The following is a 25,193-nucleotide window of genomic DNA, read 5'->3' as shown; positions in this document are numbered from 1 at the left end:
TCAACTCGAGATTCTCTATAAAATAGAAACCATAAATATTGCCTGATTCATCTTGTTCCGTTTCCTCAAAAATATTTCTTTATTGTTTTCTTCTTACGAGCTCTGCTCATTTCCTATCCTTTTTAATATACATATTTCTTCATCGGCAAAACATTCCTTCACGTTACTTTTAACAATACAACTCACTGGACATCATCGACTTTTACTTCAAACTATAGATGGAAATACTTGTCTCAAAATCACATAGAAAAGCTATAATTTAAAAATAAATATTTGAAACTTTTACAATTTAAATTTTTTTAAATAAAATCTTAATACATATATAAAAAGGAGACATAAAGAATGAAACGGAAAATATAATTACCTTCGTAATTAATATCCTGTAATTGTACTTGTAACGCAACCCGATTTTCTTTCTTATGCAATTGTAATGAATACATTTATTACTAAACCAATGTACCAATATATTAATCTCTGCGGTTCTCGAATATTACCATAACATAACATTATCATTAAGAAAGTGTATAAAAAAAACAAATTATTATTTTACTTTTTTTTATTTCACACTTTTGTGCTGAGTTTAACTATATAATTATTGCTAATTAAATAATATTATTTTAAATAAATGAAGAAATTAGTTATATGAAATTAGTTATATTAGTTATATTTTTTTATGCAATCTGCATCTCTTTCTGTTATTTCGTCTTACGTAATTTTGCGAAAAGCGTCATTATTTGGCAATATCCATTGCGAATCCAATATTTTTTTTACTCTGAATTTTCAATTCAGTTGTATCGTTTTATTTTTCAACACAATTTATATTTATTTATTTTTGAGGTATTTTTGATGAAGTTTTTAATTTTCAAAAACTTTTATAAATTTATTTCTAAGAAAATAATCAGTTTGAGAAAAATATCATTTTTTGTTGACTGAATTATTATTTTTTAGGTCGTAGGTCGAAACGATATGTGCGAACATAAACTTAACTAATTAGAAGTGAATATTCAAGTTGAAATTATGACGAAATTTGTAGATTTACAAACATTCAGGCGTGATTTATTACGCGAATAAATTCATGCGATTCCAAGAATTTAAGTTAGTTGATGATTAAAATGAATAAATGCGTGATTATCTATCCTCTTATAATGTGGAGAGCGGCGCCCTGGCAAATATACGTCAAACAAAATTTCATGTGAAGATAAAAACTTTTTATCTGCTGATTTTATATAAATTTTATATAAAATTAGATCACTTTTTATCTTCGAATTTTATCAGGACTTGACAAAAAAAACACAATTGAAACATTGCATATATTTGTTTTCGACGGAGTAATGTATTTTTGGGATTCCTTCTGTATTAACCACGTAATTGTATTGTTTTTTTTGTGTGTTTGTGTAAATATATGTATACGTTCATTATGCTCACACAAACACGTACGTGTTTCGTTGCTATTATTATTATTTTAGTTGGGTTTTGTGTGTGTGTGTTGGATAGAAAACGCAGGAAGGAAGTGCGATAGGATCTGATCTAATATCGAAATAATGATCAACACAAAAGGCATTATTTTTGTATTAGTAATGATTTCACTTTGCTTCGTTCGAAATCAATGAACCTCCAGTGTTTTGTAAACGCGGTGGAATTGGAGGTGTTGTGGAAAGGCGAAATTTTGTAAAATATAAAAAAAATACGATTTCTAACGCCTTTCGCAACGCATCTCCTCGGAATCATTATCATCATCATCATCATCGTGTGTTTCTTATTTTTTTTTTGCTGTTGTTGTTTGTTGCTCTTCTCCGTTTCTCTCGGAGGCTTTGCGTAATGCGGCGGCGTGCATTGTTTCCATCTGTCCTTGAAACAATTGCATCTCAAATTAATTTGACCCATTTCTGGTGCCCGCTTTCCGCACCGCCGCCGGCAGATGGAGCCACCTCCGATTTGTGGCCGCCGCCTCCCCCGTTCCAACCCCCCATCCTCTCTCGCCCCGTGCGTTTTGTTGTTATGAACCCGAGGAGTCGAGAGTTTGAAATACGATCCGTTTTGGTTTCAACGTATAAAAGTGAGTAAGTTGATAGCGCTATATCTCAGCCGCCGCTATCATAAAAATGTCCGCGTATAGCGCGCGCGAGACTTTCGACCATCGCATAAATATTAAACCGTATACATATACACATGCACACACACTCACACACATATAAAGAATTATATATATGTAAAGACAACAAAAAAAATGAATAAAAATAAATATGTATGGATAAAACAGGCGGCTGCGTTATTATAGTGCGGCCCTTGTTGTAGCAGCGCAAGGATCCACATCTACATCTCTCGAACAACCATGACCCAAACCAAATTGCAGCCAGAAGAACTCGAGCATTTTCATTTGCAAAACGCAACGAAAAAGAGAAACTCGAAAGCAAAAAAAAATAATAATCTGCAATTGCAACGATGTTATCTGTTCATCTCCACTAAAACGATCCATTGCAATCAGTTCACTCTTTCTCTTTTGTTCTTTTTTTTAATATACATATTTCATCTTTTTATTCTTCAATAGAAATCGAATTTGATCGTTAAATGCAATGATACTATAACTTTACAATCAATTTCTTATTAATCTTATTCATTTACTCGAATCCGGTCCACCGACTTTAATGTCACTTCTAAAACACAATGAATTTTTCAATACGACTAACTGTAAAATTCTAATTTCGCTCTGAAAGCAAATGCATAGTAACAACTTTATTTATTCCACATTAGAATTTATAATTGAGAAACCCGACGGAATCCATTTAAATAATACAGTAAAATTAAATCTGTATATTTTACAACAATGTTTTGAATGATATATTGCAATAAATATAGAAACAAATTTCTAAAAAAGGAAATTTGTAGAATTAATTCTTATCTCTGTGGATTTAACAATTTACAAAATTATTTTTAATTTTATTTGTTTTGTCCAATATTTTTGCTTTTGTCTACAGATTAAAAATATACCTTTTTTAATGTAGGTTTATACTGAATAAAAATAAACAAATAGTCTAATTAAGAAAGAACAATTCGCATAAATAATTCGGTTTTAAACTAAAAGCATTTTTTCACTTTCTTTGAAAATTTCTCAATTAAAATTGTCCGCCATGCGACATTTTGGGTAAGTAATTTTTCATCGGAGTAAGGTTACAGTTTTTTCTTACCTGTGTTTCGCGGAATCCGTTCGCCAAAATGCAGAACATCACATCGTGTCTTTCTTTATTTTTTTTTTGTTCTCTTAAAAAAAAGGATCTTTCGACGTAACATAAATTATGTGTTTGTTTCTGCTTTTGTTTATATAAAGTGAACGTTTTTCCGAAATAATTCGTCGAAACTAAGCGTGTCGTATTGCATTCAAAATATAAATTTGTTTATTTTGATAGTTAAAAAGTGTTCATGCATTAAATTATCAGTAAAATTTTCAAAATCTCTTGTCAATATTGTTGGATTAATAATTACTATATATTCGTGTATTAACTGTGAGAATTTCATATGATTTAACTTGTAGTTGTTTCTTTTTAACAAAACGCATTTAGTTGCAAAGTCAATTTTCAAGTGTTACATTTTTCATTAAAGAAAATGCGTTTAATCGTATTTACATTTTCAAGTGCTTACGTAGAAAATGTATGGTTAGAGTTAATAATTACAAGATAATAAATTATGTTAACTGCATGAAATTTTGCAAGTGGCTGAAATTGGAATGAACCAATTTCGTATTCAGTGGAAATAACGTTCCCGGTAATAATCATCTGATGCGGCGACATTGAAATATTGAATAATTTTCTCCATTTTACGCCGAATAAGAACCTACGCTCAATTCATCTCGACCTGATTGAAGACTGGAATTACGTAATTACGCTCTTGAATTTGCAATGAAATCTCAACGTTTATTTTCAAGATATTTCTTTTGAAACAAATGTTTATGAGGATTTCCATTGGAGCATTTCACCAAATATATATCGCACGCAACGGGAGGGACCCGAACCCCTTTTTTTTGTCCAGTGCATTTTGTGTATGTGTACTTTAGACATCTGCGTTTTGTATGGCGAGTATGGGAGTTTCGTCCCATTCGCGTTTTATCTGATCCCACCCTATGCATGTGAGTGTACATAAATTGCGAACGAACATTTTGGGGAGGTTTTAACCCCTCACCTGGCCTCGCGCCATGTTAACGGGGACTTCCACAATGGCCGCCGCATGCATATACATATATATGCGTGAGTATACACACATACACACTCATACATACACCTATATATTGTGCGTATGCGAAGATTATCTCGCGATGCGATCGCAGATAGCACTCAGATTAGCGGGGATTCTAACGGACTTCCGCAGATGCGAACCAAAAGGGCTTTACACGCACGCACCATTATTATTATTGTATTAAACTCTCCGAATATTTCCTGTCCATTTCATTTACTCGCACACCAAATACACACACACTCTCATCTGCGTATATATACGCGCATTATTATAATTATTTCGTCAGGCGATGGGAATTTCAACTGTCGTTGCTCGCACGGCAATCTTAATTATTTCTTCAACCCTTCCAACAAAGATATCAACTTTTCTGTATTCATATTAATAACATTTTCCACATCGAAACTTTAACAATTTTTTATTAAAGTATTAGAATTAATACAAATTAATAAACATTTAAATATCATTAAAAGAAACAATTTTATAATTCAAATATTTTAAATCAATATTAACTTACGTTAATATGCCATTTTCTTACTATAAATATTGATTGCATTACAAATATTCAATTACATATGTTTTTTTTATTTAATTTATTTCCAGGTGTTAACATGTTTGCTATTCAAATTAATAACTTTATTTAAATCCGTTGCTCATAAAATAAGATTAATTGGAAAATTACCAATAGAATTAATAAATCAATTTCGTATATCAATAATTGAATAACTTAATTCACAACACAAATATAGTCAAAATAAATAAATTTTAATGCAATTAAATATGTTTAATAAATCTTTGCATATTTTTGCTTCTTGTTAATGTGAGAATGTATTATATTAAGTTATTTTTATTTATCAAAGTCTCAAAAGGAAAGTAATCAAAAATGGATTAATAATTTTCTTGATATTATGAAAATTTATTACATTTTAAGCATTCAATAATTTATATATGAATTATTGATTATTGAATGGATTAAGATTATAATGTATGAAATAGAATTAGTTGATGATATTAATAACTTCATTTATGTTGATACAATTAAGAATATATTAGTAATTAAATAGGAAAAATGGGATTTTAATCAAATACAATTCTAAGCAGCGAAACAATTAAGCCGAAGGTTCACGGCAATTGCCTTTACGGGAGATACACAAGTACCAATTAAACGTGATGTTGTACAAATGCATTCGGAGTTATTGGTTCTTTGACCAAGGCACTTAGACAGAGCTTTATTATCGCGCGAGTGGAAGAAGTAAATCCTTAATTATATGTAAACCTTTGATTCGGGCTGAGACGCGCGGTATTTTTTATTTATAATTAGATGCAAATCTTGGATTACGATATACACAGGGATTTTGTTTTATTTTGTTTTTGTTGTTCTTCTGGGCGATTTTTTCGAACTCGCTGCGGTGGGTTTTTGTTTTCGCTTCGTATTTTGAGAATATCCAAAGGTGTTTTCCCACATTGTCGTGGCGCGAGAGGAGAGAAACCAGCTTAATGGTGAAATTATACGGAATCGATCGGGGCTGTTGTATTGATCAGTTTAGGCCGTTCGAGCCACGGCAGCAACGAGACACAAATATATATATATAAATCTAGTCGTTAAACGAAATCCTTTTTTTTTCGCTCTCTCGTTTGGTTTGTTTGTTATTATATCCTTCTGGCTTTTTGTCAGGATTTGCAATTGTGAAATAGTATAATGTTTTGGTTATTTTGCTAATTTGAGTTTTTTTTTTGTTGTTGCAGCTTCGAGGATGTCTTCGGGACAAGTGTGTAGACCGCACTTCCACGCGCCTCTTCATCCCTGGCTATCAGATTCGAAACCGCTGAACCACTCGAGCCCTTGGGTGCCGTTCGGTGGTGGCGGCGGTGGAGGAGGTGGAGGCGATCCTGATAAGTCGCAATCGCCATCGTCGGTGGCGGCGTCGCAACCGCACAACCTTTTCTCGTTCCCACCGACGCCGCCGAAGGATAGCACTCCTGATTCGATAGCGCCGGCCGGAGGACAGGAGTACCAGAGCGCCGTGGCGGCGGCGATGGGTGCCTTCATGCACGACAACCAGCAGAGTTGCGCCCTGGACATCAAGCCGTCGGTGGCGGCAGCGGCGGCGGCCGCGGCTGCCGCAAACAACAAGCAGCGTGAAGGTAGTGAATATGAGGGGACGTCCGCTGGCATGTTCAATGGTAACTTTGAGAGCTCGTATGGCTCGTCCTCTGCGTATGGCCACGGTATTCATGGTGCGGCGGTGGTCTACAACCACCCCCAAAAACAACAGTATACAGGGCAGGGCGCTCAGTCGCCCAACAAACCACGCAACAAATCTAGAACCAGCGCCGGTAAGATCAGCAAAACTTCAAAAAGCAAAAAAAAATAATCATTTTCAATAATAACAAAAAATAACCTCTAACAGCAAAACTAACAACGACCAAGTATATTACTTACATTTCAAACAAAACAAAAACAAAATCACCGGAGTCACCATTCAAAACGTTCCCATCACCGCCTCCCCAGTCACAATCCAACTTTTCGTTTTGTTTTTCGTTTGTTTTTTTTCTCTCTCCTTTTGTTTTTGTTTTTGTTGTGCTCACGTTCTTTGTTTTTTTTTCACTCGAATTCTGAAACGCTCAAGGTCCGAAAGTAAATTACGAAACGAATTAAAAACGAGACATTAATTACAAAACAATGCCTCTTTCCGCGCTCTGATAACTCCCCTGTGAATAAATTGCCCAATTGCAATCGAGTATTTCAGAAAAGAGGAAAAAAATATATAGCGTGCACAACAAAAAAAAAAACAAATTTATTTATTACTTTAATTTTACTAATCATTTATTAACATTTTAGTTTTATTTTCCTCAATCAATCGATTTCAATTCGCTTATTATTTCCTTTTAACTTTTAAAATATTCAATAATGAAATGCACTTAATAGTAGTTTAACAAATTTTTAACTAGAAATCTTCTATGAAAAAAGCGAATTCAAATACGATTGATTTCTTTAATAATTTTATTTTTCTTAACCAATTTTACTTATCATTTATTAACAATTTAGTTTTATTTATTTTTCTTAATTAATCTGTCTAAAATTTGCTTATCGTTGATTTTCTATTGATACAAATATTTTAAAATTATTCTTTACTATTTAAGAATTTTCCATTTAAACTACAAATCAATATTAAATTAAGCGAATTCAGATACGATTAATCGATTTATTTTTTAAATATTATTTAAATCATTTTTATTTAATTTTCGTTTTATTTCCTTTCAAGTTTCTTTATTCAATCGATCTTAATTGTTTAACGCGAATATTAATTATTAACAAATATTATAAATTAGTAAATCAATATTAAGTTACGACAATTAAGTTACGACAATTAAGATACGATAAATTTATTTATTATTATTGTTTTATTTTTAATATTATTTGTGTTTTCCCAAACCACAATGTGAACCGCGAAGCTTAACTAATTTTTGAGCAAGCTTTAAAAAATGTGTTTGTTTTTTGTTTCTATTTGTTTTTTTAATTTTTGGTGTGCCTCACCATTGCACACACTCACCCAAAAACACACACGACTTCAAAAACAAATGCGCAAAATCCGTTGTCGTCGTTGTTGTTAATTTTTTTTCACAGTGTGGCTGTTGCACAAAAAGAGACGTTGTTTGTTCAACTATTCTTTTTATTTTTTACAAATTTTCTTTTACAATTTTTAAGTTCCTTTTTTTTCTATTTCCAAACAGACGAACGGCAAAAACAAAATAGAACTGCGGAGGAGCAGCAGAAGAGCGCATATAAAAAAAAGTTCATTCGCGACGGCAACATCCGTTCCGTTGTTGTGTGTATCTGGGCAACAATTAACAAAGTTGCACATCCGCCATTTTATTTATAACGATGCGTGAAGCAAGCTAATTAAAAAATTGCGCTGAACGCGAGGAAGAGCGTTTCCCACCGTGGAAATCTTCGTGTCGTCAGTGATTCTGCTTGTCGTTTTTTTTCTTCATTTGTGTGTGTGTTCATCCTCCTCTTCTTTATCATTGTTTTCTGAAGTAACGCCGTTTCGATGATCATCGTGGTCTTCGAGGATGCATGGGGGTGTTAATTATGGTGCGAGGCATTGTTTCACGGCCCGCATCCCCCTTTTTCGGGGTAGGTAGGCACACACCATCGGCAAATATGCGGTCGGGGCAATGCGGTGTAAAATTGATCGGTTCTATGTTGTTACTTACACTTTATATCTCTCTCTCACACACTAACTCACTGCCCAGAACGCAAAGGGGGGTAGTTTTTCAGCCGGACGAATCGATTAGAGAACCTCCCTTCGAATAACACGCATACACACAAGTACACACAGCAAAACGGAAACCCAGTATTTACTGAGCGATTAAATAAACTCAAAAACCAATTTCGCTACACTTACTTTCTTTAAACACCCTGACCCGTTTTTGAGGGGAGACAGAAACGGATCCGAATTTTAATCAGCTTTGCCCTCGGCTACTTCCTCCGCAAATTGCTCTAATCTATTTATATAAATTCTTATTTCATCCCCTTGAAAAAAACCCAAAATCACTCAATGGAATTACGGTTTACTACTTAAGGATAAGTCAAAATTTTCACACAATACAACATTCACATTTCTTACATAATAGAACCAGAATATTTGTAAAAAATAATATAAACAAACACAAAATTACATAAAGATAATAAGTATAACATTACAATTAAATTTTCTAATCTTTTAATATAAACAAATAAATTAATCTGTGAATCGTTTATTTATTTAAATACTACGACTAGATTTAAATAAAAATCTAATATTAATGAAATCAATAACCATAATTCTTCTAATTTGCATAAATTAGTACATCACTTTGGTTACAGATAATGCTACAATTTTTATCATTGTTAAGTCATACCAAAATTTATTATAAGTTGAATTTTTCTGTTTAATAATTTAACGCAAGAATACCGAAGGAATTTATGAAAAGATTGAAACACGTTCTATTATTATTTTTTTTGACAAATCGAAATTCGATTAGTTTTTTTTTGTGTGTGTGGATGCTACTTCTTTGTCTCCTTGTTAAATAATTTTTTTCGTCGAGTTGTTGAAAATCGTTTGGTCGGAAAAACGTCAAAAGCTGGTGGCCGTTGCGTTGAGTAGGGACGAACGGATCGGATTTACCTTTTTTTTTAAATATATATATACACACACATGGATTTACACATGCATGCACACATATATGTGCGAGTGTGTGTAACTGTCTCTTTGGACGAATGTGTTTTTGTAGCAGAACCGAAAACCACAAGCGTTTTTGGGGTCGCAAAGGCGAGAGCAGAAATTGGTTTTAAAGAGGATAGAAAAAAATAAGTATAAACGCACAATGTCCGAAAAGCGGATGCACCGTGTTTGACTATGAAGAGGAGGGCTTTTTTTGTGGGTTGTACGGGGACAATCCCCAGGTGGAGCGAACTGATCAAGCGTTTAATGAGATTTCGATGATACGTAAAAGCTATGAATACCGAGGACTGCAGCGCGTTCGAATTCAATTTTATCCGATTGTTGCGGAATATAGATAGACAGATACAAACAAACCCCTCTATGCACGAGGAAGGGAAACGAGAATGGAAATCATACGAAAATACAAAAAAATATAGCGAAAAAAATAAATGAAATAAAATTTAAAAAAAAATAGCGTTGCTTTTATTGTTGGCTTTTTGCATGTTCGTAGCGAAAACTAGTCTACTCTGGGCATGGTGATTGTTGAATGTGTAATTGATAATCGTTTGTGTGCCTTTATTATGTTCGAAAGCTCTCGAGGACTGATCGAGGACTATCTCCGCTTAATGTAGACCACACACACGACCGGTTATCAAAGACTCTTTATTATATATGTGATTTAATTAGTTAATTTAGTTGGACGTAGCCACGATGTATTTACTGTTTCCGCATGAGATTACCCCCATTGATAATTCCTGCCATCTCCTGCCGTTTCTCTCTCTATATATATATATATAACTCTCTCTCTGTTTTTGCACCCAACAGCGAACGTTTCAATTAATACCATCACTGATTTGTTGTTTTTCTTTCTTCTGTTTTGTTTCTTCCTCCTTCTGTGGCTGATGATCATCCAGAGGGTCGAGAGTGCGTAAACTGCGGAGCCACGAGTACACCTCTTTGGCGTCGCGACGGCACCGGCCATTACCTGTGCAACGCCTGCGGCCTATACTACAAGATGAACGGCCAGAATCGACCGCTGATCAAACCGAAACGAAGACTGGTGAGTTTTTAATTGGCATATTTAGTGCGCGATAATGGGGCCTAGTGTGCATCTGAAATCGAGTGTGCCTCATTATAATGAATGCGAGAAGAACGGCGCCCATTCAGGTCGGACGACCTCAGCAGCAGCATCAGTAGACGGGAAGAGAAGGAAGAGAGAGGATTGGATGGTGGTCCTCTGAAGAGACGGGCGCAAATGGTGCACAAGAGCTAATTTTAAAAACATATTTCGAGTGAGTAGATTCGTAGATAAGTTCGCTACCGCTCCGCGTGAACCATTGTGCCCCGAATAGCTCTTTTCCACCCAGATAACCATCGAGATTCAGATTATTGCCCGTGGTAACTACAATGACTCCTGCGAGGAATTGGATTCAAAAAGTCTCCAACGGAAAGGAAACAAACGAGCAGAAGAGAGACAAGAAAAAAAAAGAAATGGAAACACTTAATCTTGTCTCGGATGGGTTTCCTTCTCTTCCAAATGCTGCTGTTGTTCATCTTCTGTGTTTTTTTGCGCCCGGTAGCAACGCTAATAAATCAAACTTATTACACGTGTATGAATCAATTTTGAAAGAATGAGGGGAATCGAGTTAATAGCGCCCATCGGAGTCATCAATAACAGGACTTCGATTTATACTTACCTTTTCGTTGTCTCTTTTTTTGCTGCTGCTGTTGTTTCTGTTTCATTCGCTGCATTTATTTTTTTGAAAGGTGCTACTTAGGCCCTAAATATTTAACCCGATAATAAGACGGTTCGGCCGCGTATTTGCATAATGTTCGACACCTGTCCGCGTTTTGGGGGTTCCGAAACAAAACGCAAAGGGGGATTTAAATAATTCACGTGTGTGGGCGGAACACACGAATATGTCACACTGCAACTATTAACGACCCCAAACAAAAAATATGACATTTTTTTTCATTTCATTAACTCGAAAGTAACAATCTTTTACAAAGATTCAGTTTTTCAACAAAGTACAAAATAATTATCTATAATAATAATCAAAATATACGTAATATATTAATAGTAACGCGAAATAAAAACAATCGATCATAATTTTCAAATTGATGAAGATCTATATACACCTTAAATTATATGCTTAAAAAAATCTGAAACGTCAATTTGTGTCATAGTGAAGTTTATTTTTTTTTAAACATGAGTATAGTAGCGCGAAATCAAATAATAATCGATCATAGTTTTCAACTAATTTCGAACGTGATGAGGATCTAGATACACCTTTTATTATATATATATAGAGATAGTTTTTTTTATTCCGAGGACCACGCCTAAACCAGAAACTTTCGAAACGGTAATGACAATCCGACAATTAATGATCTATTGTGAGCATTCGTAATGTCATGCCTAAAATATATAGTATGTATATGTATTATATATATATTTAAGTTATGTTGCAACCAAAACCAGTTGGAAAAAAAGCAAGAGAACGAAATGACCCGGGCACAGATCCGTATTTTAATTGTTCGCGAACGATTAGATAACCACATGCGGTTTGTCCCGGATTAATTACTTTGTGGATTAGTCTTTTTGTTTCGATTCCTTTTCGAAAATAGCCGTATTAGATTTTTTATCTTTGTTGTCTTCATAAGCGTTTTAGAGGATGGACGAAGAGAAAACGTAAAATGAAGAGAGAGAGAGAAAATGATGAAAAAAAAAATAAAAGAGGGTCCAAAGTTATTAATCAAAGCAGGCCCTAGAGGTGCGCAACATGCGCGCTGTGCCATTGTTTTCACTCCCAACAACAGCCCCGAACTACATTTAATAATATATATTGGCTACTTTCTTCATTTGCATATCATTGATTTATATTATTGCTTTTAATAAATTGTTACAACTATGTAATTACATGCACCAAACATTCCGTAACAGCACTCACACTCACCTCGCACACATTCACACATATATATATAAATATGAACAGACACACTCATACAAAAGCGGAGTTGTGAAAACGAAAACCGTCAAACTAATTGCAAAAGAAAATTAAAAGAGGTCGCTTTGTTTCAATTCACGGTTTCCTTGGTTACCGGTTCGCCGTCAATTCTTCATCGCGCTCGCTCTCGAGGAAATCACATAAGCTCGAAATCACTTAAACTCTACACAAAGCAATTTTAAACGAATTACATTAATATAGAAAAATTACAGTCTTACATGAAAGAAAGAATTATTAAAATAATTAATAAATACTCAATCAAAATATAATAGTAGCAATTGAGGTTCTTAAAATATTTTTATTCATGAAATTATCACAGCATTCAACCTTTGATGAAAATGTATCGATCCAAATATCAACGCAATCATTTGCTTATTTTTTATTAAATTTTTTGAGATATTTTTCATTTACAAAAATATCTCAACACTCATTAATTTATAAAAATGTATCAAAATATCATCACAATAATTTGTTGTAAGTTTTGTTGCTTAACTTTTATAAAATTTTAAACATCAATGACAATTCGATAAGTGATATCAGTTATTCAACAATCGACGGTCGTAACTAATTGAACTGTCACATTATCCAGATGCGTTTATTCTTTATACACATATATATATTTTTTCTGTCTCTCCTTCTGCCGGTTCACAGTTGCAGCAAACATCAAGACTCGCAACAGTGGTTCGCTTAAATTTATTGCAGCAACGGTAGTGAAACCGTGTAAAAAGCGTTTATGAATTATTAATTATATGAAAATTAATTGCGTTGCGTATCAATAAACATTAATAAACGAGCGAACGAATCACGAAAAAAAAATGTTGTTGTGCACGACGTGGGAATTTTCGTCTCGGAATTACAAATTTACCGCACGAAAATTGCAATTCGTCTGACTTGCTGAAAGACAAGTTAACAAAACTTTAGAAGAAATTTCATCACCTATCATATCATGAAATAATAAGTTTTATAATAAAATTGTATGAAGTCTTTGCTTAAATTATTGTTTCATTGTCCAGTCACACTAATTTTGTTCAAAATAGTAAGAATTGTTACACTAGCAATTTAATAAAGTAATTATGTGTTATGGAAATTTAGTATTTGAAAATAATAAAATAATAATGTTCACAATAAGCAAATACATTATTTCGTTATTTTTTTTATTGGAATACTTATAGAGTCGCATCAAAAGCATGCAATTAAATAATAATTTCTCGAAATTCGATTGTTTCTTTTGTGTTACGTAATTGTAAGCGTTAGCAATCGATCGTTTCGAGAGCTGCGTTTATGAATAAATGTTTTCATTAGTATTATTCAAATGAAGTTCGGCGTTGGAAATCGGAAGATTTATGGTATCCAAGTTATAATTATAATTGGATGGAAGAAAGCCACGGCGATAATATTCGGACATCTGGTGTATTAGTACTACGTAGTACACAACGCACTACTACTTCTAAATCACCGAATCAGTACTAAATCACCGTTTGCTAAGTATGCGTGCAGCATTGAAAGTTGTAACAATTTTATTAAGTAGAGTGTTCTCGGCTACCTGAAACGGATTTGATATTAGCCGAAGTTCGATTTATCATTTCGTACAATTTTTCTGACTATCTCTCTCTTTTCGTTCCTCGCGAAGGAAGCTGAAGATCGGAGAAGGACGGAGCGACGTTGGGCAACGGTCTCATGGGTATATTACAACGAGAAAGAGAAGAGAGAAAAAAAAGAGAAAAGGTGATGTGATTTGTGGAGCTGGGAGCGCGACCGGCCGAGGTCCGGGTATGAGGAAGTCTTTGAACTGGTAGCGGCTTACTAAATACAAACACAAAAATATCTGGTTCAGAGCCGGAGTACGGAAAATATTTAATAATAAATTGATTGTTATGCGAGCAGCGGCGGAGGCCTAGCCCAGTTTTAGAAAAGCCTTTTCGATATATGTTATGGTTTGTGTGAGTTTGTGTGTATATATGTTATATACATATATAACGCAGGCACATATGATTTATCGTGCGTTTTGTGAAAGGATCTCTTTGCATTCGTTTTATTCTCTTGTCGGTTTTGGCTCCCTCCGCCGTGCGCACTTCTTGTCTTTCCATTCGGAATTTTCAAGTAGTTACGTATTAATTTTCGTCGTGTAAATAATACCATCAAAGGGCATTAATAACTTCATACAGGAGGTTCGTGCAGTCGCTGGCTTTTTAATAAAATTATAAATTGTCACCTGCGGTGGTCCGGCGGCTACCAGCTGGGCGCTTTATATTCTTATTATCCGAGCATTCAAAACATGCCTCGGCTAAATTATGACTCCAAATGGATTTCCACGGCGTTCCATCCAACTCTCTATACACCTATACCGTATCTTCACCCGAGCGCGCGCGGATAATCGGCGATGATTTCGCTCCAGCAAATGGTTAATAATGGTAACGAGATGGTGAGGATGAAGTGCGGAGCGGAGAACGGGAGTGGAAAAACGCATCGTGCTTTTTGATTATTAATATCATTTGACTTTGATCGATGGATCAGTTGTGCGTACCGGATTTTAATTTCTGTCGGCCGCCGTTTGGTTCGAAGCCGCTGCCCGAAACCGGCATTCCTTCCAACTCCGTCGCCGCCGCCGCATTAATATGGCATTACGTAAACCTACCCCCCTCGAACGCCATGTTGTTAAGATGGCGTCGGTGGAGGCGGCAAAAGTCAATACTACGGTTGCCAGGGTTGCCGGCGGGGGCGGTTGTACCGGAAGCGGACCAACCCCTCGCGCATGGCACCTCATCTACAAACGACGGAGAGCCAACCGGGAAATGAACAAGAAAAAAATATATAACACGCGCAGATCGAGAGTGAAAGAGGGAGACAGAGAGAGAAACACACACATAGATAATTAAGGACACGCGCCCTTAATTCTCCCCTCCTGCCAATACCGAAATACTACTAGACGCGCGTTTTCTTCCACTCACCACATAATTGAACTACACACAAAAAATATACATTGGAACCTCGGGTTGTTCGAATATTGAGTGACAATAAAAAACTAACGTAACTTGAATCAATTCAAAATTTACTAAATCACAATAAAACCTTTTAAATTCATTATTGTTCGAGTTTCAAGTTGTTTCTTTTATAATCATCGAAAATAGAGTATCCACTATATATATACAACATAGTACACTCGGTATTATAAATTATTACGGTAGTATTCTGGGCTGTCAATAGCGATGGACGTTTCTGAATAATGAATTTAAATGCATGTAAATTTATTCTTTCTCCTCTGTTTGTTAACTTTTCTCTCCGTTTATAATAAGAGCATGGGACTCACTGTGCGACAAATAAACGAAGACTGCTAATCGCTCGTAAATAGAAACCGAAATCGACCGTTTCGATCTAATCAATGCAATTAATTAAAAGGACCCAACGATAAACTTTAAACTTGGCAAACGTTGCATTTGCTTACTTTACATTTTACGTCATTGAAGTTTATTTATGTGAACAATTTTGTCAATGAAATTATTTTATTATTTCGTTTGTGTCTAAACTTTTTATTAAAAAAATTGACAATATTTAAAATTGAAAATTATAAACACTTGTTTATTCAATTTTTTGTGAATGAATACAATATACATTGAATTTGATAAACCGGATTCGTTGATCTCTATCTGCTCACTCACCGATATTTCGGCGGATAATTCGATTTTCCAATCGATCGACTGCTTAATTAAATAAGGAAAACAATCTTCTGCATTGTAAATGACCGAATAATTTTTTTTTTTTTAATTTAATTGGTATCAATAAAATTAATAACAATATTTATAGATAAATATGCATAAAATTTACATAAATAATAATCGAGACAACCGCAAATTACTTTACCGCAAACTTTTAATCAATTTAAATAAATTATTTATATAATATGCATTTTGAGAAAAAAATATGAAGATAATGTAATGATATATTTGGTAATAATTTACAAAATGAGAATAAAATAAAGGACAAACATAGAAAACGGTATTTCTAGGACACACCTAAACATCGTTGGCGATTGGTGGATGTATTAGACTCATTTCACATACAAAATGAGGATTAAAGACACACTTATGTTGACTAAGTAGCTTAAGTTAGTTCATTAGATTTCTACGACGTGTAAGCTTTGTTTGCATTACAATAAATTGGAAGAAAGCGAAGACGTAAAATAAACTATATATGCGCATAACACACGAACTGTATTTTCTTCATGTAGCCAGGTGTAAGTAGTCTTGTCTCATGTAAACAGAGCGTTTTCAAAATGTCATAGTGCTTCGGATTGTGTCATATTAGATTCCTGTTGCTGTTGTGTATGTGCGTATACATACATATTTTTTGCTTCTCTCTGTTTTCGTACAGTGGTTTCGTATGCGGAGGCGGTTTCGCAGTTCGGCCTCGAAAATTCGCCGACAAAGTTGGTATTATGTGGAGCAGCGCACATTAACATAATATTATGCGCCTCGAGCTCGCGAAACCTCTCTACTGCTGCGAGAGTACATTTTCTTCTTGTTTTCCTTCCTTCCATCGTCTAATTGCGAAAGAAATGGCGATGGAAAGTCGAAGTCGAAAAGTCGTCCCCCATATTTTTTTTATATCCATTTCTTCGCAAGGTTGGTATGCGTGGGGGGCGGTGGCGGCGGCGGGAATCCGCCGGCTCGTTTCGCAGGACAATATATTTTATAGATTTATTATTCGATGGGTTATCTTAAATTGGCTATTCTTTATCTTGTCGTATGCGGGGTGGCATCGGGCGTTCGCAGGACGTTGAGTGTCACTTCGGAGGCGCGCGCGGGGGTCCTTCGACTCCTTTTTGTTGTCTCCTCCTCCTCTTACTCTCCATCCTCTTTCTCGCTTTTTATTGTTTTTGCCGTGCGAGTCCTGAATTATTCGCGTCCGTTTCTGTGTTGGTATAGAATGTTAAACTCCCAGAATACCGTGTAGTTAACATATGCTGTCAGCCAGGTACCAAACCCGCATATTTACTAACTCTCGGGGGCCCCTTTTAAACTTTTATAATGTTGCTTGTGTTTTGCGCGCAACCGAGAGAACTAAAACGAACAAACTAAAAAAATACAAAAATAAAACGAAACAAAACAAAACACACATCCAACGTATAAAAAAAGGACACCACGAACAAAACCAAGCAGAACGGAGAAAGAAGTCGGAATAGTCGTGGCGCGTTTCTTTTGTAAACATACTTAAATCTTGTTGCTTTTTATACACATGCACAAACAAACACACACTCACTTAACATTATTTAAGACACGCCAATTAAGTCCTCCGGATCGGGGCTTCCCCTCCCGCACCGAAAATTAAACCTCGCACAATGCTTATAAATAAACGAGCGCGAGAGGAGGAAGACGAAACGAATAAAAAGGAGGACAGTTCGATCTGTATAAGCCGGGCAAGCCCCGCTCGCGCGTTATATAACATAAGTGAATTTATACCTGTTATGTCGGGGCTCAATATCATCTCCGATCGATCGGTGATAAGGCTTGGCCATCTTGTTAACTTGTTAACGAAACAACTAATGAGTCAAACGACCACGTGTTGCAAGTCATATTTATGTACAGAAAGAATCATTAAACAAGAAAATAATAGCACAATACGTTCACGATTTAATTCCCACCCTTCAACGTTCGCTTCAACTTTATGGCTTCATTTTGGCTACCAAGCCCATCCTTAAATATATACATTTTATATTAGTTTTTTTTTTAATAACAAACATTACCTTTCAATTTATCACTTTATTAATATTTGCAATTTCATCAAAAACCCACCCGAACAAATACTTTTACTGTTTCATTTTATAACCTTGTAATATTTAATAATTATTCGAATGTCTTATTATTTTTTTAAAATAAAAAAACAGAATCGGAGACGTGAAATAAGTTGCGTTCGTTAAATTTAATGGCGCGAATAAATTCAGGCGAGGAATCCGAATCCGTTCTTGCATTTACTAGAAAGAAAGAAAAAGAACCGGAGACATCAACGCTAGTGTAAACTCTGAACCCTAATAACCTTCCGAGCGAAATCCAACGTTTTTGAATATCATTGGCGCATTTTACTAGGGGAACTCTGAATTGGAATTGCGTATAAATAACACCATGCTCACGTTTAATTACCGAAAAGGTCAACGAAATATTTATATTTAATTAGATTGCTGCAACATTAACAAATAAAAAAAGTTCTTAATGTCGAAAAAGCTGCGTGTGTATAATTTGCGATTTTTATGTTTTGAAGATTTTATTTATTCTTCGAGGAATGTTAATGAATCGTCTCTCTATTCATGCTAAAACAAGGATAATGTGTTTATTATAATATTATCAAATAATAATAAACATATAAAATTGTAGCTTTTTCATAGAAATGAATACATTTTTGACAATTAACTTCAATTTTATGTGTTAAAATGGTATTTGACTACTTAATAATAAATCAAAAAAATAAATTATTATCAACTTGTTAATGTCAACTTGCGAATGACCAAATTTGATACTTATAAGACATAGTATAATACTTGTTCATAAATAAAAGTATTTGTGAAATATTGCGTGATTTAAATAACAAATACTTTCCGTTTAATGTACCAATTTGCACTGACGATTTAATTAATAAAAGTTACTTGCCAAGTAGTGCGTAGTGAGTAAACAGTTTCAGATGAAGTTAAGCATAATTGATAATCAGTGGGATTTATTTTTGTTGTGTGTGTGTGTAGTAAGTGGGATTAGGAGAATTGCGGTGATTTAATGTGGTGGCTCCGTTGTGCGGCTGGGAACGAAAGCTGCGGTGGTTCGGTGGGGTCCCGGGGCCGGCAGCCGGAATGAAATGCCACCCGCGCATCCAATTCGCCTCTATTTATCTTGTAATCAATCAAACGTTGTAGTGATTACACGGAGCTGCCGCTGCCGAGAGAGAGTCGAAATTTACGGTTTTCTGGGGGTTTCCCCCTTCGTACCCGAACATCCCCGCGCCATTCCCATGGCCTCCTGCATCTCTATGCAAGTATGTGTATATGTATATATGTATGTGTGTGTATGTATGTGGGGCGCTTATCTTGCGCTCGCATCGCAATCCAATTAAATTTGACAATGGGTTTACGTCGGTGACATGACCAGAGGAGCCAGGACAGTGAGCGGGGAAAGGATGAGAGAGAAAAGACGAAGGAGTCCCGTGCAGAAAAATTCTTGCGAAGGGAAAAATTGTGAATTTCTCATGTACGGATTTTCTGTGTTTATTGTTTTCGTTTTCGGAAGGGAATTAAATTCGATTGAATGTTATCGGCACGTAGATCTCTGGGGTCTCCTCTCTTGATGCGCGCATGCAACGGCCGCGCGATGGAAAACGAGGAGAAGAAGAAACTGCTGCTGATGCTGCAGCGGCCGAGCACAGACGGAGAAGAACAAGAGGAAGAAATGTGAGTGTGTTGGGATGTTTAGCGAGGGCCGGGCTATAAAACAGCCGTGTAGGACAACGCATAACAAGTGTCCACTGTGTGCGTGATTGACACGTGAGCCCCGCTGATTGACGGCGAGATGAATGCCATCGATTCCAATCTCTCTAGATCATTCCATCCGATTCCTCAGTCTCGTTTTCTTCTTCTGCTTCTGCTGCTGTTGCTGCCAAACGCGGCCTCTCCGCTTCTGCGTCTCCCATTTCGGTTTAACTTTTTTTTTGTAGTTGTTGTTTTCGGCTCTCCGGGAAAAAAACCTGAAAATAAATAATTAAAATCGAAGCGCGGATTACAAGCATCGCAAGATCGCAGCGACATCTTCATCGGCAGCGCCATCTGCATCGAACCTTTTGCACAACCCTTCGCAAAAATATATTTATAAAAAAAATACAATTACACCGAGAACAGAGTGAGAGAGGAGGCGGGAGGACAGGTGAAAATTGTGGTTTTCCTCGTCCCCCGAGGACTCCGGGGGAATCCTATCCTACACCTGCTCGCCTCGAAAGGCCACTAAATCAAATTCCAAATAGGTAGGCGTTACTCAATAAACTCCCAATATCGAAAAGCCAGAAGGAGCGAGCGAGAGCAACTCTATGACATCGGCAATATTAAATACCGAATCCCCTTGTTAATAACATTTTCAGTTTTCTTTTTTAATGAAAGAAGAAGAAAAAAATAAACAACGTGCAACGAGGAGAGAAAGAGATAAAGAAGAAAGAAAAAAAAAACGACGAAAGGCAATAATTACAGAGCGCGTTCGCCCCTATTTTCGTCCTCTTCCTCTTCGGTAATAATAATAAATAAATAAATAAAAATTTCGTGGAAATCCATATCGCGTGGGAACGTTAATTCGTTTTATAATTACAAAACACCGTCGTGGAACAAAACGGGTTTCGGGTTTCGGCGAAGTCGCGGATATTTCTCAATTTCGCACGCATCCCCTAATTTGATTACGGCGAAATAAAAGTAGAAAAAATAAAATAACACAAGAAAAGGAAAACTGTTGTAATCGAAGGCGACACGCCATTTTATCCGATCGAAGTTACGCGATTAAGATGTCCGCCTCGCAATTTATTTTTTTGTAAAGCGAAAAATAAATAATAATAAACCTTGGTTTGTTTCATTCGTGTGTTCAGTAATAATTCTGGGTGGAACATCCGTCAGGTTCTTATTTAAAATGTGCTTAACGTTAATGGGAAAACGTATCATAAATTATGCTAATTCGATCTGAACTAGTAATTACTTAATCACATTTAAAGTTCGTATTAATTAAATGCCATACAAAATGTATTTTCGAGTTCGCCGTTCGTTAATTCAGTACAGGTGGGATTTCCTAAACGATATTCATTAGTATCAATTACTTCAATTATTACACACAATAGTTGCTAATTATATTTTAATTCAATAACTATATAAGCTATATATTAAATTAATCATATAAGAAAATGTATTAGTTACGAAATAACTCGTAGTTGTCTGTCTGTAAACTACGAGTTATTTCGTAATTGATTTAATTATTAATAAGACATTAGTTTTTATTTATTATTCTATCATTAGATTAATCGAGTGTAGGATTTTGTGTGTGTGTCGATGGTTAAACCAAACAAATACAGATTGTTGGTCACGATTCGTTTATAAATAATGATTTCTTGAAAAAATCGCATTAGTTCAATGAACCGTCGACGGTTTCTTGAGCATCGATCAATTAAAATATGTATATTTAAGTATTCGTAAGAGACAGATAAACGTGGAAAGATGGAGACTGAGAAAGAGAGGGAACAAAAAAAAATAAAGAAGAGAAGTTGGAGTGATTTAAGATTGGTATAAGATTAATAGATTAATGTAATCGGATCCGGCAAACTGTGGCATCAGTAATTACGATCGAATCTGGAGGAATTAGCAATGATTTACATTGGGTTTAAGTGAGTTAGCGCGAGTGTGGGTCGATTTTCTCTCCTCTCTCGTCTTTACCATGGTTGTCTCGGGTCGATCAGCCGAGATCTCCGGCCGAATGACCAAGTGGATCGCATTAAGGAATGTCATATTCATGTAAAGTGAAGAGACAAGCGTTTAGTCCGCTCCGCTGGCCGTCGAGACCGTTCATATGATCTAAACCGAATTGAATGAAATGCAACAGACAAAACGAGAACACACTTAAAAAAAAAGGACGATCTAAGGAAGAAGAGGAGGAATGAAGAAAAAGAAAAAAAACACCGCTCACTCTGGCAGCGAATAAATATGAAAGACGAGGCAGGAGTATAACGTGAAAGACGTGCGCACCGCTCTTCAAAAACAATCCCAGAGACTACTAAACCAAAAAAAAAATGTGTAGACAAAAATATACGAAAACGAAAGAAGTGATTGTTGGGATAAGAGAGAGAGAGAGAAAGAAAGAGAGATGCATAGAAAGCGCGGAATGAAGTTTCGGATATGTCAAAAAGCTTTTACGGACGACAAAAGGATTTTCTGTTCTCGAATTGTCCTGAAACGTGTGTCCATTGAATGGGAATCGTTTCATAGTTAAGTGCTTTATTGTCACTACCTGAGCCTTCCTCCACGGCTCTGACTACGGGAGACAGCCTCTCTCTTATTTTTTATGTTTCTTTCTCTCTTACAATTTCCATTGCGCATCGATTCCAATCTCGCCGATTACGGTCCGCCTTATTTCATATATTTTTTTCATATTTTTGTTGCAGAGTTTACAAAGCGCGGCGCGAAGGGCGGGCACGAGCTGCGCGAACTGCAAGACGACAACGACAACCCTTTGGAGGAGAAACCAAAACGGCGAACCCGTCTGCAACGCATGCGGATTATACTACAAACTGCACAACGTAAGTACAACTAAGCATTACATTTTCCTTCTTCTTGTTCTTTTGTTTTGTTTTGTTTCCCTCACTTTCCGTGGGCTCGGAATTAAATCATACGCACAATTAGGTCTGATTAGCGTTTGCAACCTTCAGACCGAATTCCGCGACGGCTCGGTCACTGCACCAAGGAAATATACTGTCCACAAAACTAACATATCAAGGTGATACTTTCATATCCATATTCCAATATCAATTTGTAAATTGACTTCTTTCGGCATTAACAATAATTTATTTCGTACTAAATCATTCAGCAAAGTGTAGTATTACGAAATTATAATCCACATATTCATTAAATTACAACATAATTCTGTCAGATTAATTCCTTGAAATTCATATTTCTTAACTGCAAAACATGATAATTTGACTTTCCAAATATTAAAGAGTTTTAATCGAACAAAAAAGGATTAAATTTGATTTCATATATTAAAGTTATATAAAAAATGTACTAGAAACTATTGTAACGATGTCATGAAATTGAAATGAAAATAAAAATTCTTTTTTTTTGATAAATTATAAAGAGGAGATGGCATGAAGTGGAAAATTCCAACAAAAAAATCTAGTTTTTCTCATAGATTATAACATTATATGGTAGAAGAAATGCGGTATCCGCCTTATACAGGCCTGGTGTCATTAAAATAGCGGGGATCGTTGAAATTCGCCCTGAAAGTATATACTATAACATTTCAACGATTTTCTTTACGTGCGGATCGACAGGGGCGGACGACGGCGGCAACATGTAATTTTAGTACCAACAATGACACTTTTGAGGCACAAAGGAAGATCGCAATTGATACTGTTTACGAGATTCTTCCGCTCCTTGAGCGAATAACGTTTTACTACTCCGGGCAGTATCCAATTACTGCGCGGACGGTAGAAGAAGTGAGTAAATCCCCATGTTTTTGTCCCCCGAATTCACCGAGAGGGATGTTTCTTCACGTATTCAATACGGAATAGGAGAGTCACTTAATGTATTCTCCTCATCGGATTAGCCGTATTGCGCCCACGCAAAACGTTACCTAAGCGACAATAGCAATTTGTTACGCAATAATAACCGGAGCACAGGGTTATAGATCGGACGGATAGCAGCTTATTTAGAACCTTTTGTGTACGAAAATAAAGAAAAAGCGAAACGGAAAAAGAGAAAGATGAAATGAAATAAACATAAAATAGAAGAGGAATAGCGGACGAGGGGAAAACGCGGTCAATGCTGTGACCCTTCAACTGTGCTCACGTGCCATCGCGATATTCCCATTTGCATGCAGCACGGAGCGGAAAGAGACAGTTAATTAAAAGTGTAAAAAAAGGATGTGGGAAAAAATTAATTATCTACCTTGACAGATAATAAAGGGATCTAATAAATCCAAGGAGGCCTTCGCTACCGTCGCCGGCGCTGCCCAAGCGCAGATTTATGAAGTGCTCTTCCATCGCTTTTCCATCCTCGCTCCACCAGAGTTTCCAAACGGAACAAAAGAGAATGAAGCAAAATAGTGGCTTGTTATTTATTTTTTGTTGCTGTTGTATCTTCTTCTTCTCTGGTTTCATTTCGTTTCTCTTCCCCCGAGTCAATTATAAAGTGAAGAGGAAGAGGCCGAGAGAGCAGCCCGCTTTAACTAGAACGATTTCCAATTAATATAAATCATTGGGAGATGTTTCGAGCTACCGTTCGATTCCCAGAAGTAAAAACGAGGGGGGCCTTCGTCCGCGGCTACCGCATCTCTTCCGACGATGCTGATGATGATGATCATCATCATCAGAAGGAGCAGCAGCATCTGGGCGTCGTAATTTATGAAATTTCTAAATTCGGTGCAAGAGCACTCCGATCGCTATCATCCAGCCAGCATATATATACACACTCACATATCCGAGATAATCTGAGCAGCATATGAAAGAGCTTCTGTGTATTCTTCACGAGCACTAAAATTAGAGTCTCGCCGGGAGTGGAGCGCAGTGATAGATGGACGCAATTTAAATAATATTGAATTTGAATGGAAGAAGGAGCGAACGAGTGAAGAAGAAGTTACCTCTCGGACTCGCAGTTGACACAACCGGCATGAGGAACGCACTCGCCGCGGGAGATTAGCTACCCATTTATTAACATTTAAACGGAATGGAAGCTGAAAAGGAGCAAAGGACTAAAGCCGAGAGAAAGAAATAAAGCACGCATTTCGAATTAATTTGGACATCGAAATATGTAACGGGAATTTTAAAAATAATAACCAGAAGCTCTTGGCCTCACGCAAATTCTAATCTGATTTATTAAGAAATTCGCATCGAGAATTATTAAATTACTTTCTGCAGATCGATCGCTCCGTTAAGTGTCCTCTTTCGTTTTTATTTCCGCCATTAGAATCCCTTTTAGTCTACGGAGGCAATCTTTTCTGGACTCGACGAGATAAGAGTCAGTCAGCTATCCCGCGGGAGGGGC

At 36.0% G+C, this 25,193-nt stretch overlaps 1 protein-coding gene across 2 annotated transcripts in view; it reads left to right on the top strand.

The window, feature by feature from the left end:
- The window catches only part of LOC108564881 (GATA-binding factor C), a 30,637-nt gene that overhangs the window by 4,500 nt on the left and 944 nt on the right, over positions 1-25,193 (top strand). Inside the window, exons 3-5 of one of the 2 annotated variants that reach the window (XM_017924078.1) lie at positions 5,971-6,561; positions 10,349-10,494; positions 22,598-22,732. In XM_017924078.1, the coding sequence (XP_017779567.1) occupies positions 5,971-6,561; positions 10,349-10,494; positions 22,598-22,732 (872 nt within the window). The remainder of the gene's footprint in view (positions 1-5,970; positions 6,562-10,348; positions 10,495-22,597; positions 22,733-25,193) is intronic. The other variant, XM_017924079.1, reaches the window with a different exon arrangement.

Source organism: Nicrophorus vespilloides, unplaced genomic scaffold (genome assembly GCF_001412225.1).
Source record: "Nicrophorus vespilloides isolate i.1.1-1 unplaced genomic scaffold, Nicve_v1.0, whole genome shotgun sequence".
Lineage (NCBI taxonomy): Eukaryota > Metazoa > Arthropoda > Insecta > Coleoptera > Silphidae > Nicrophorus > Nicrophorus vespilloides.
Note: the sequence above shows the minus strand (reverse complement) of the source record. Positions and strands in the feature narration are given on the sequence as shown.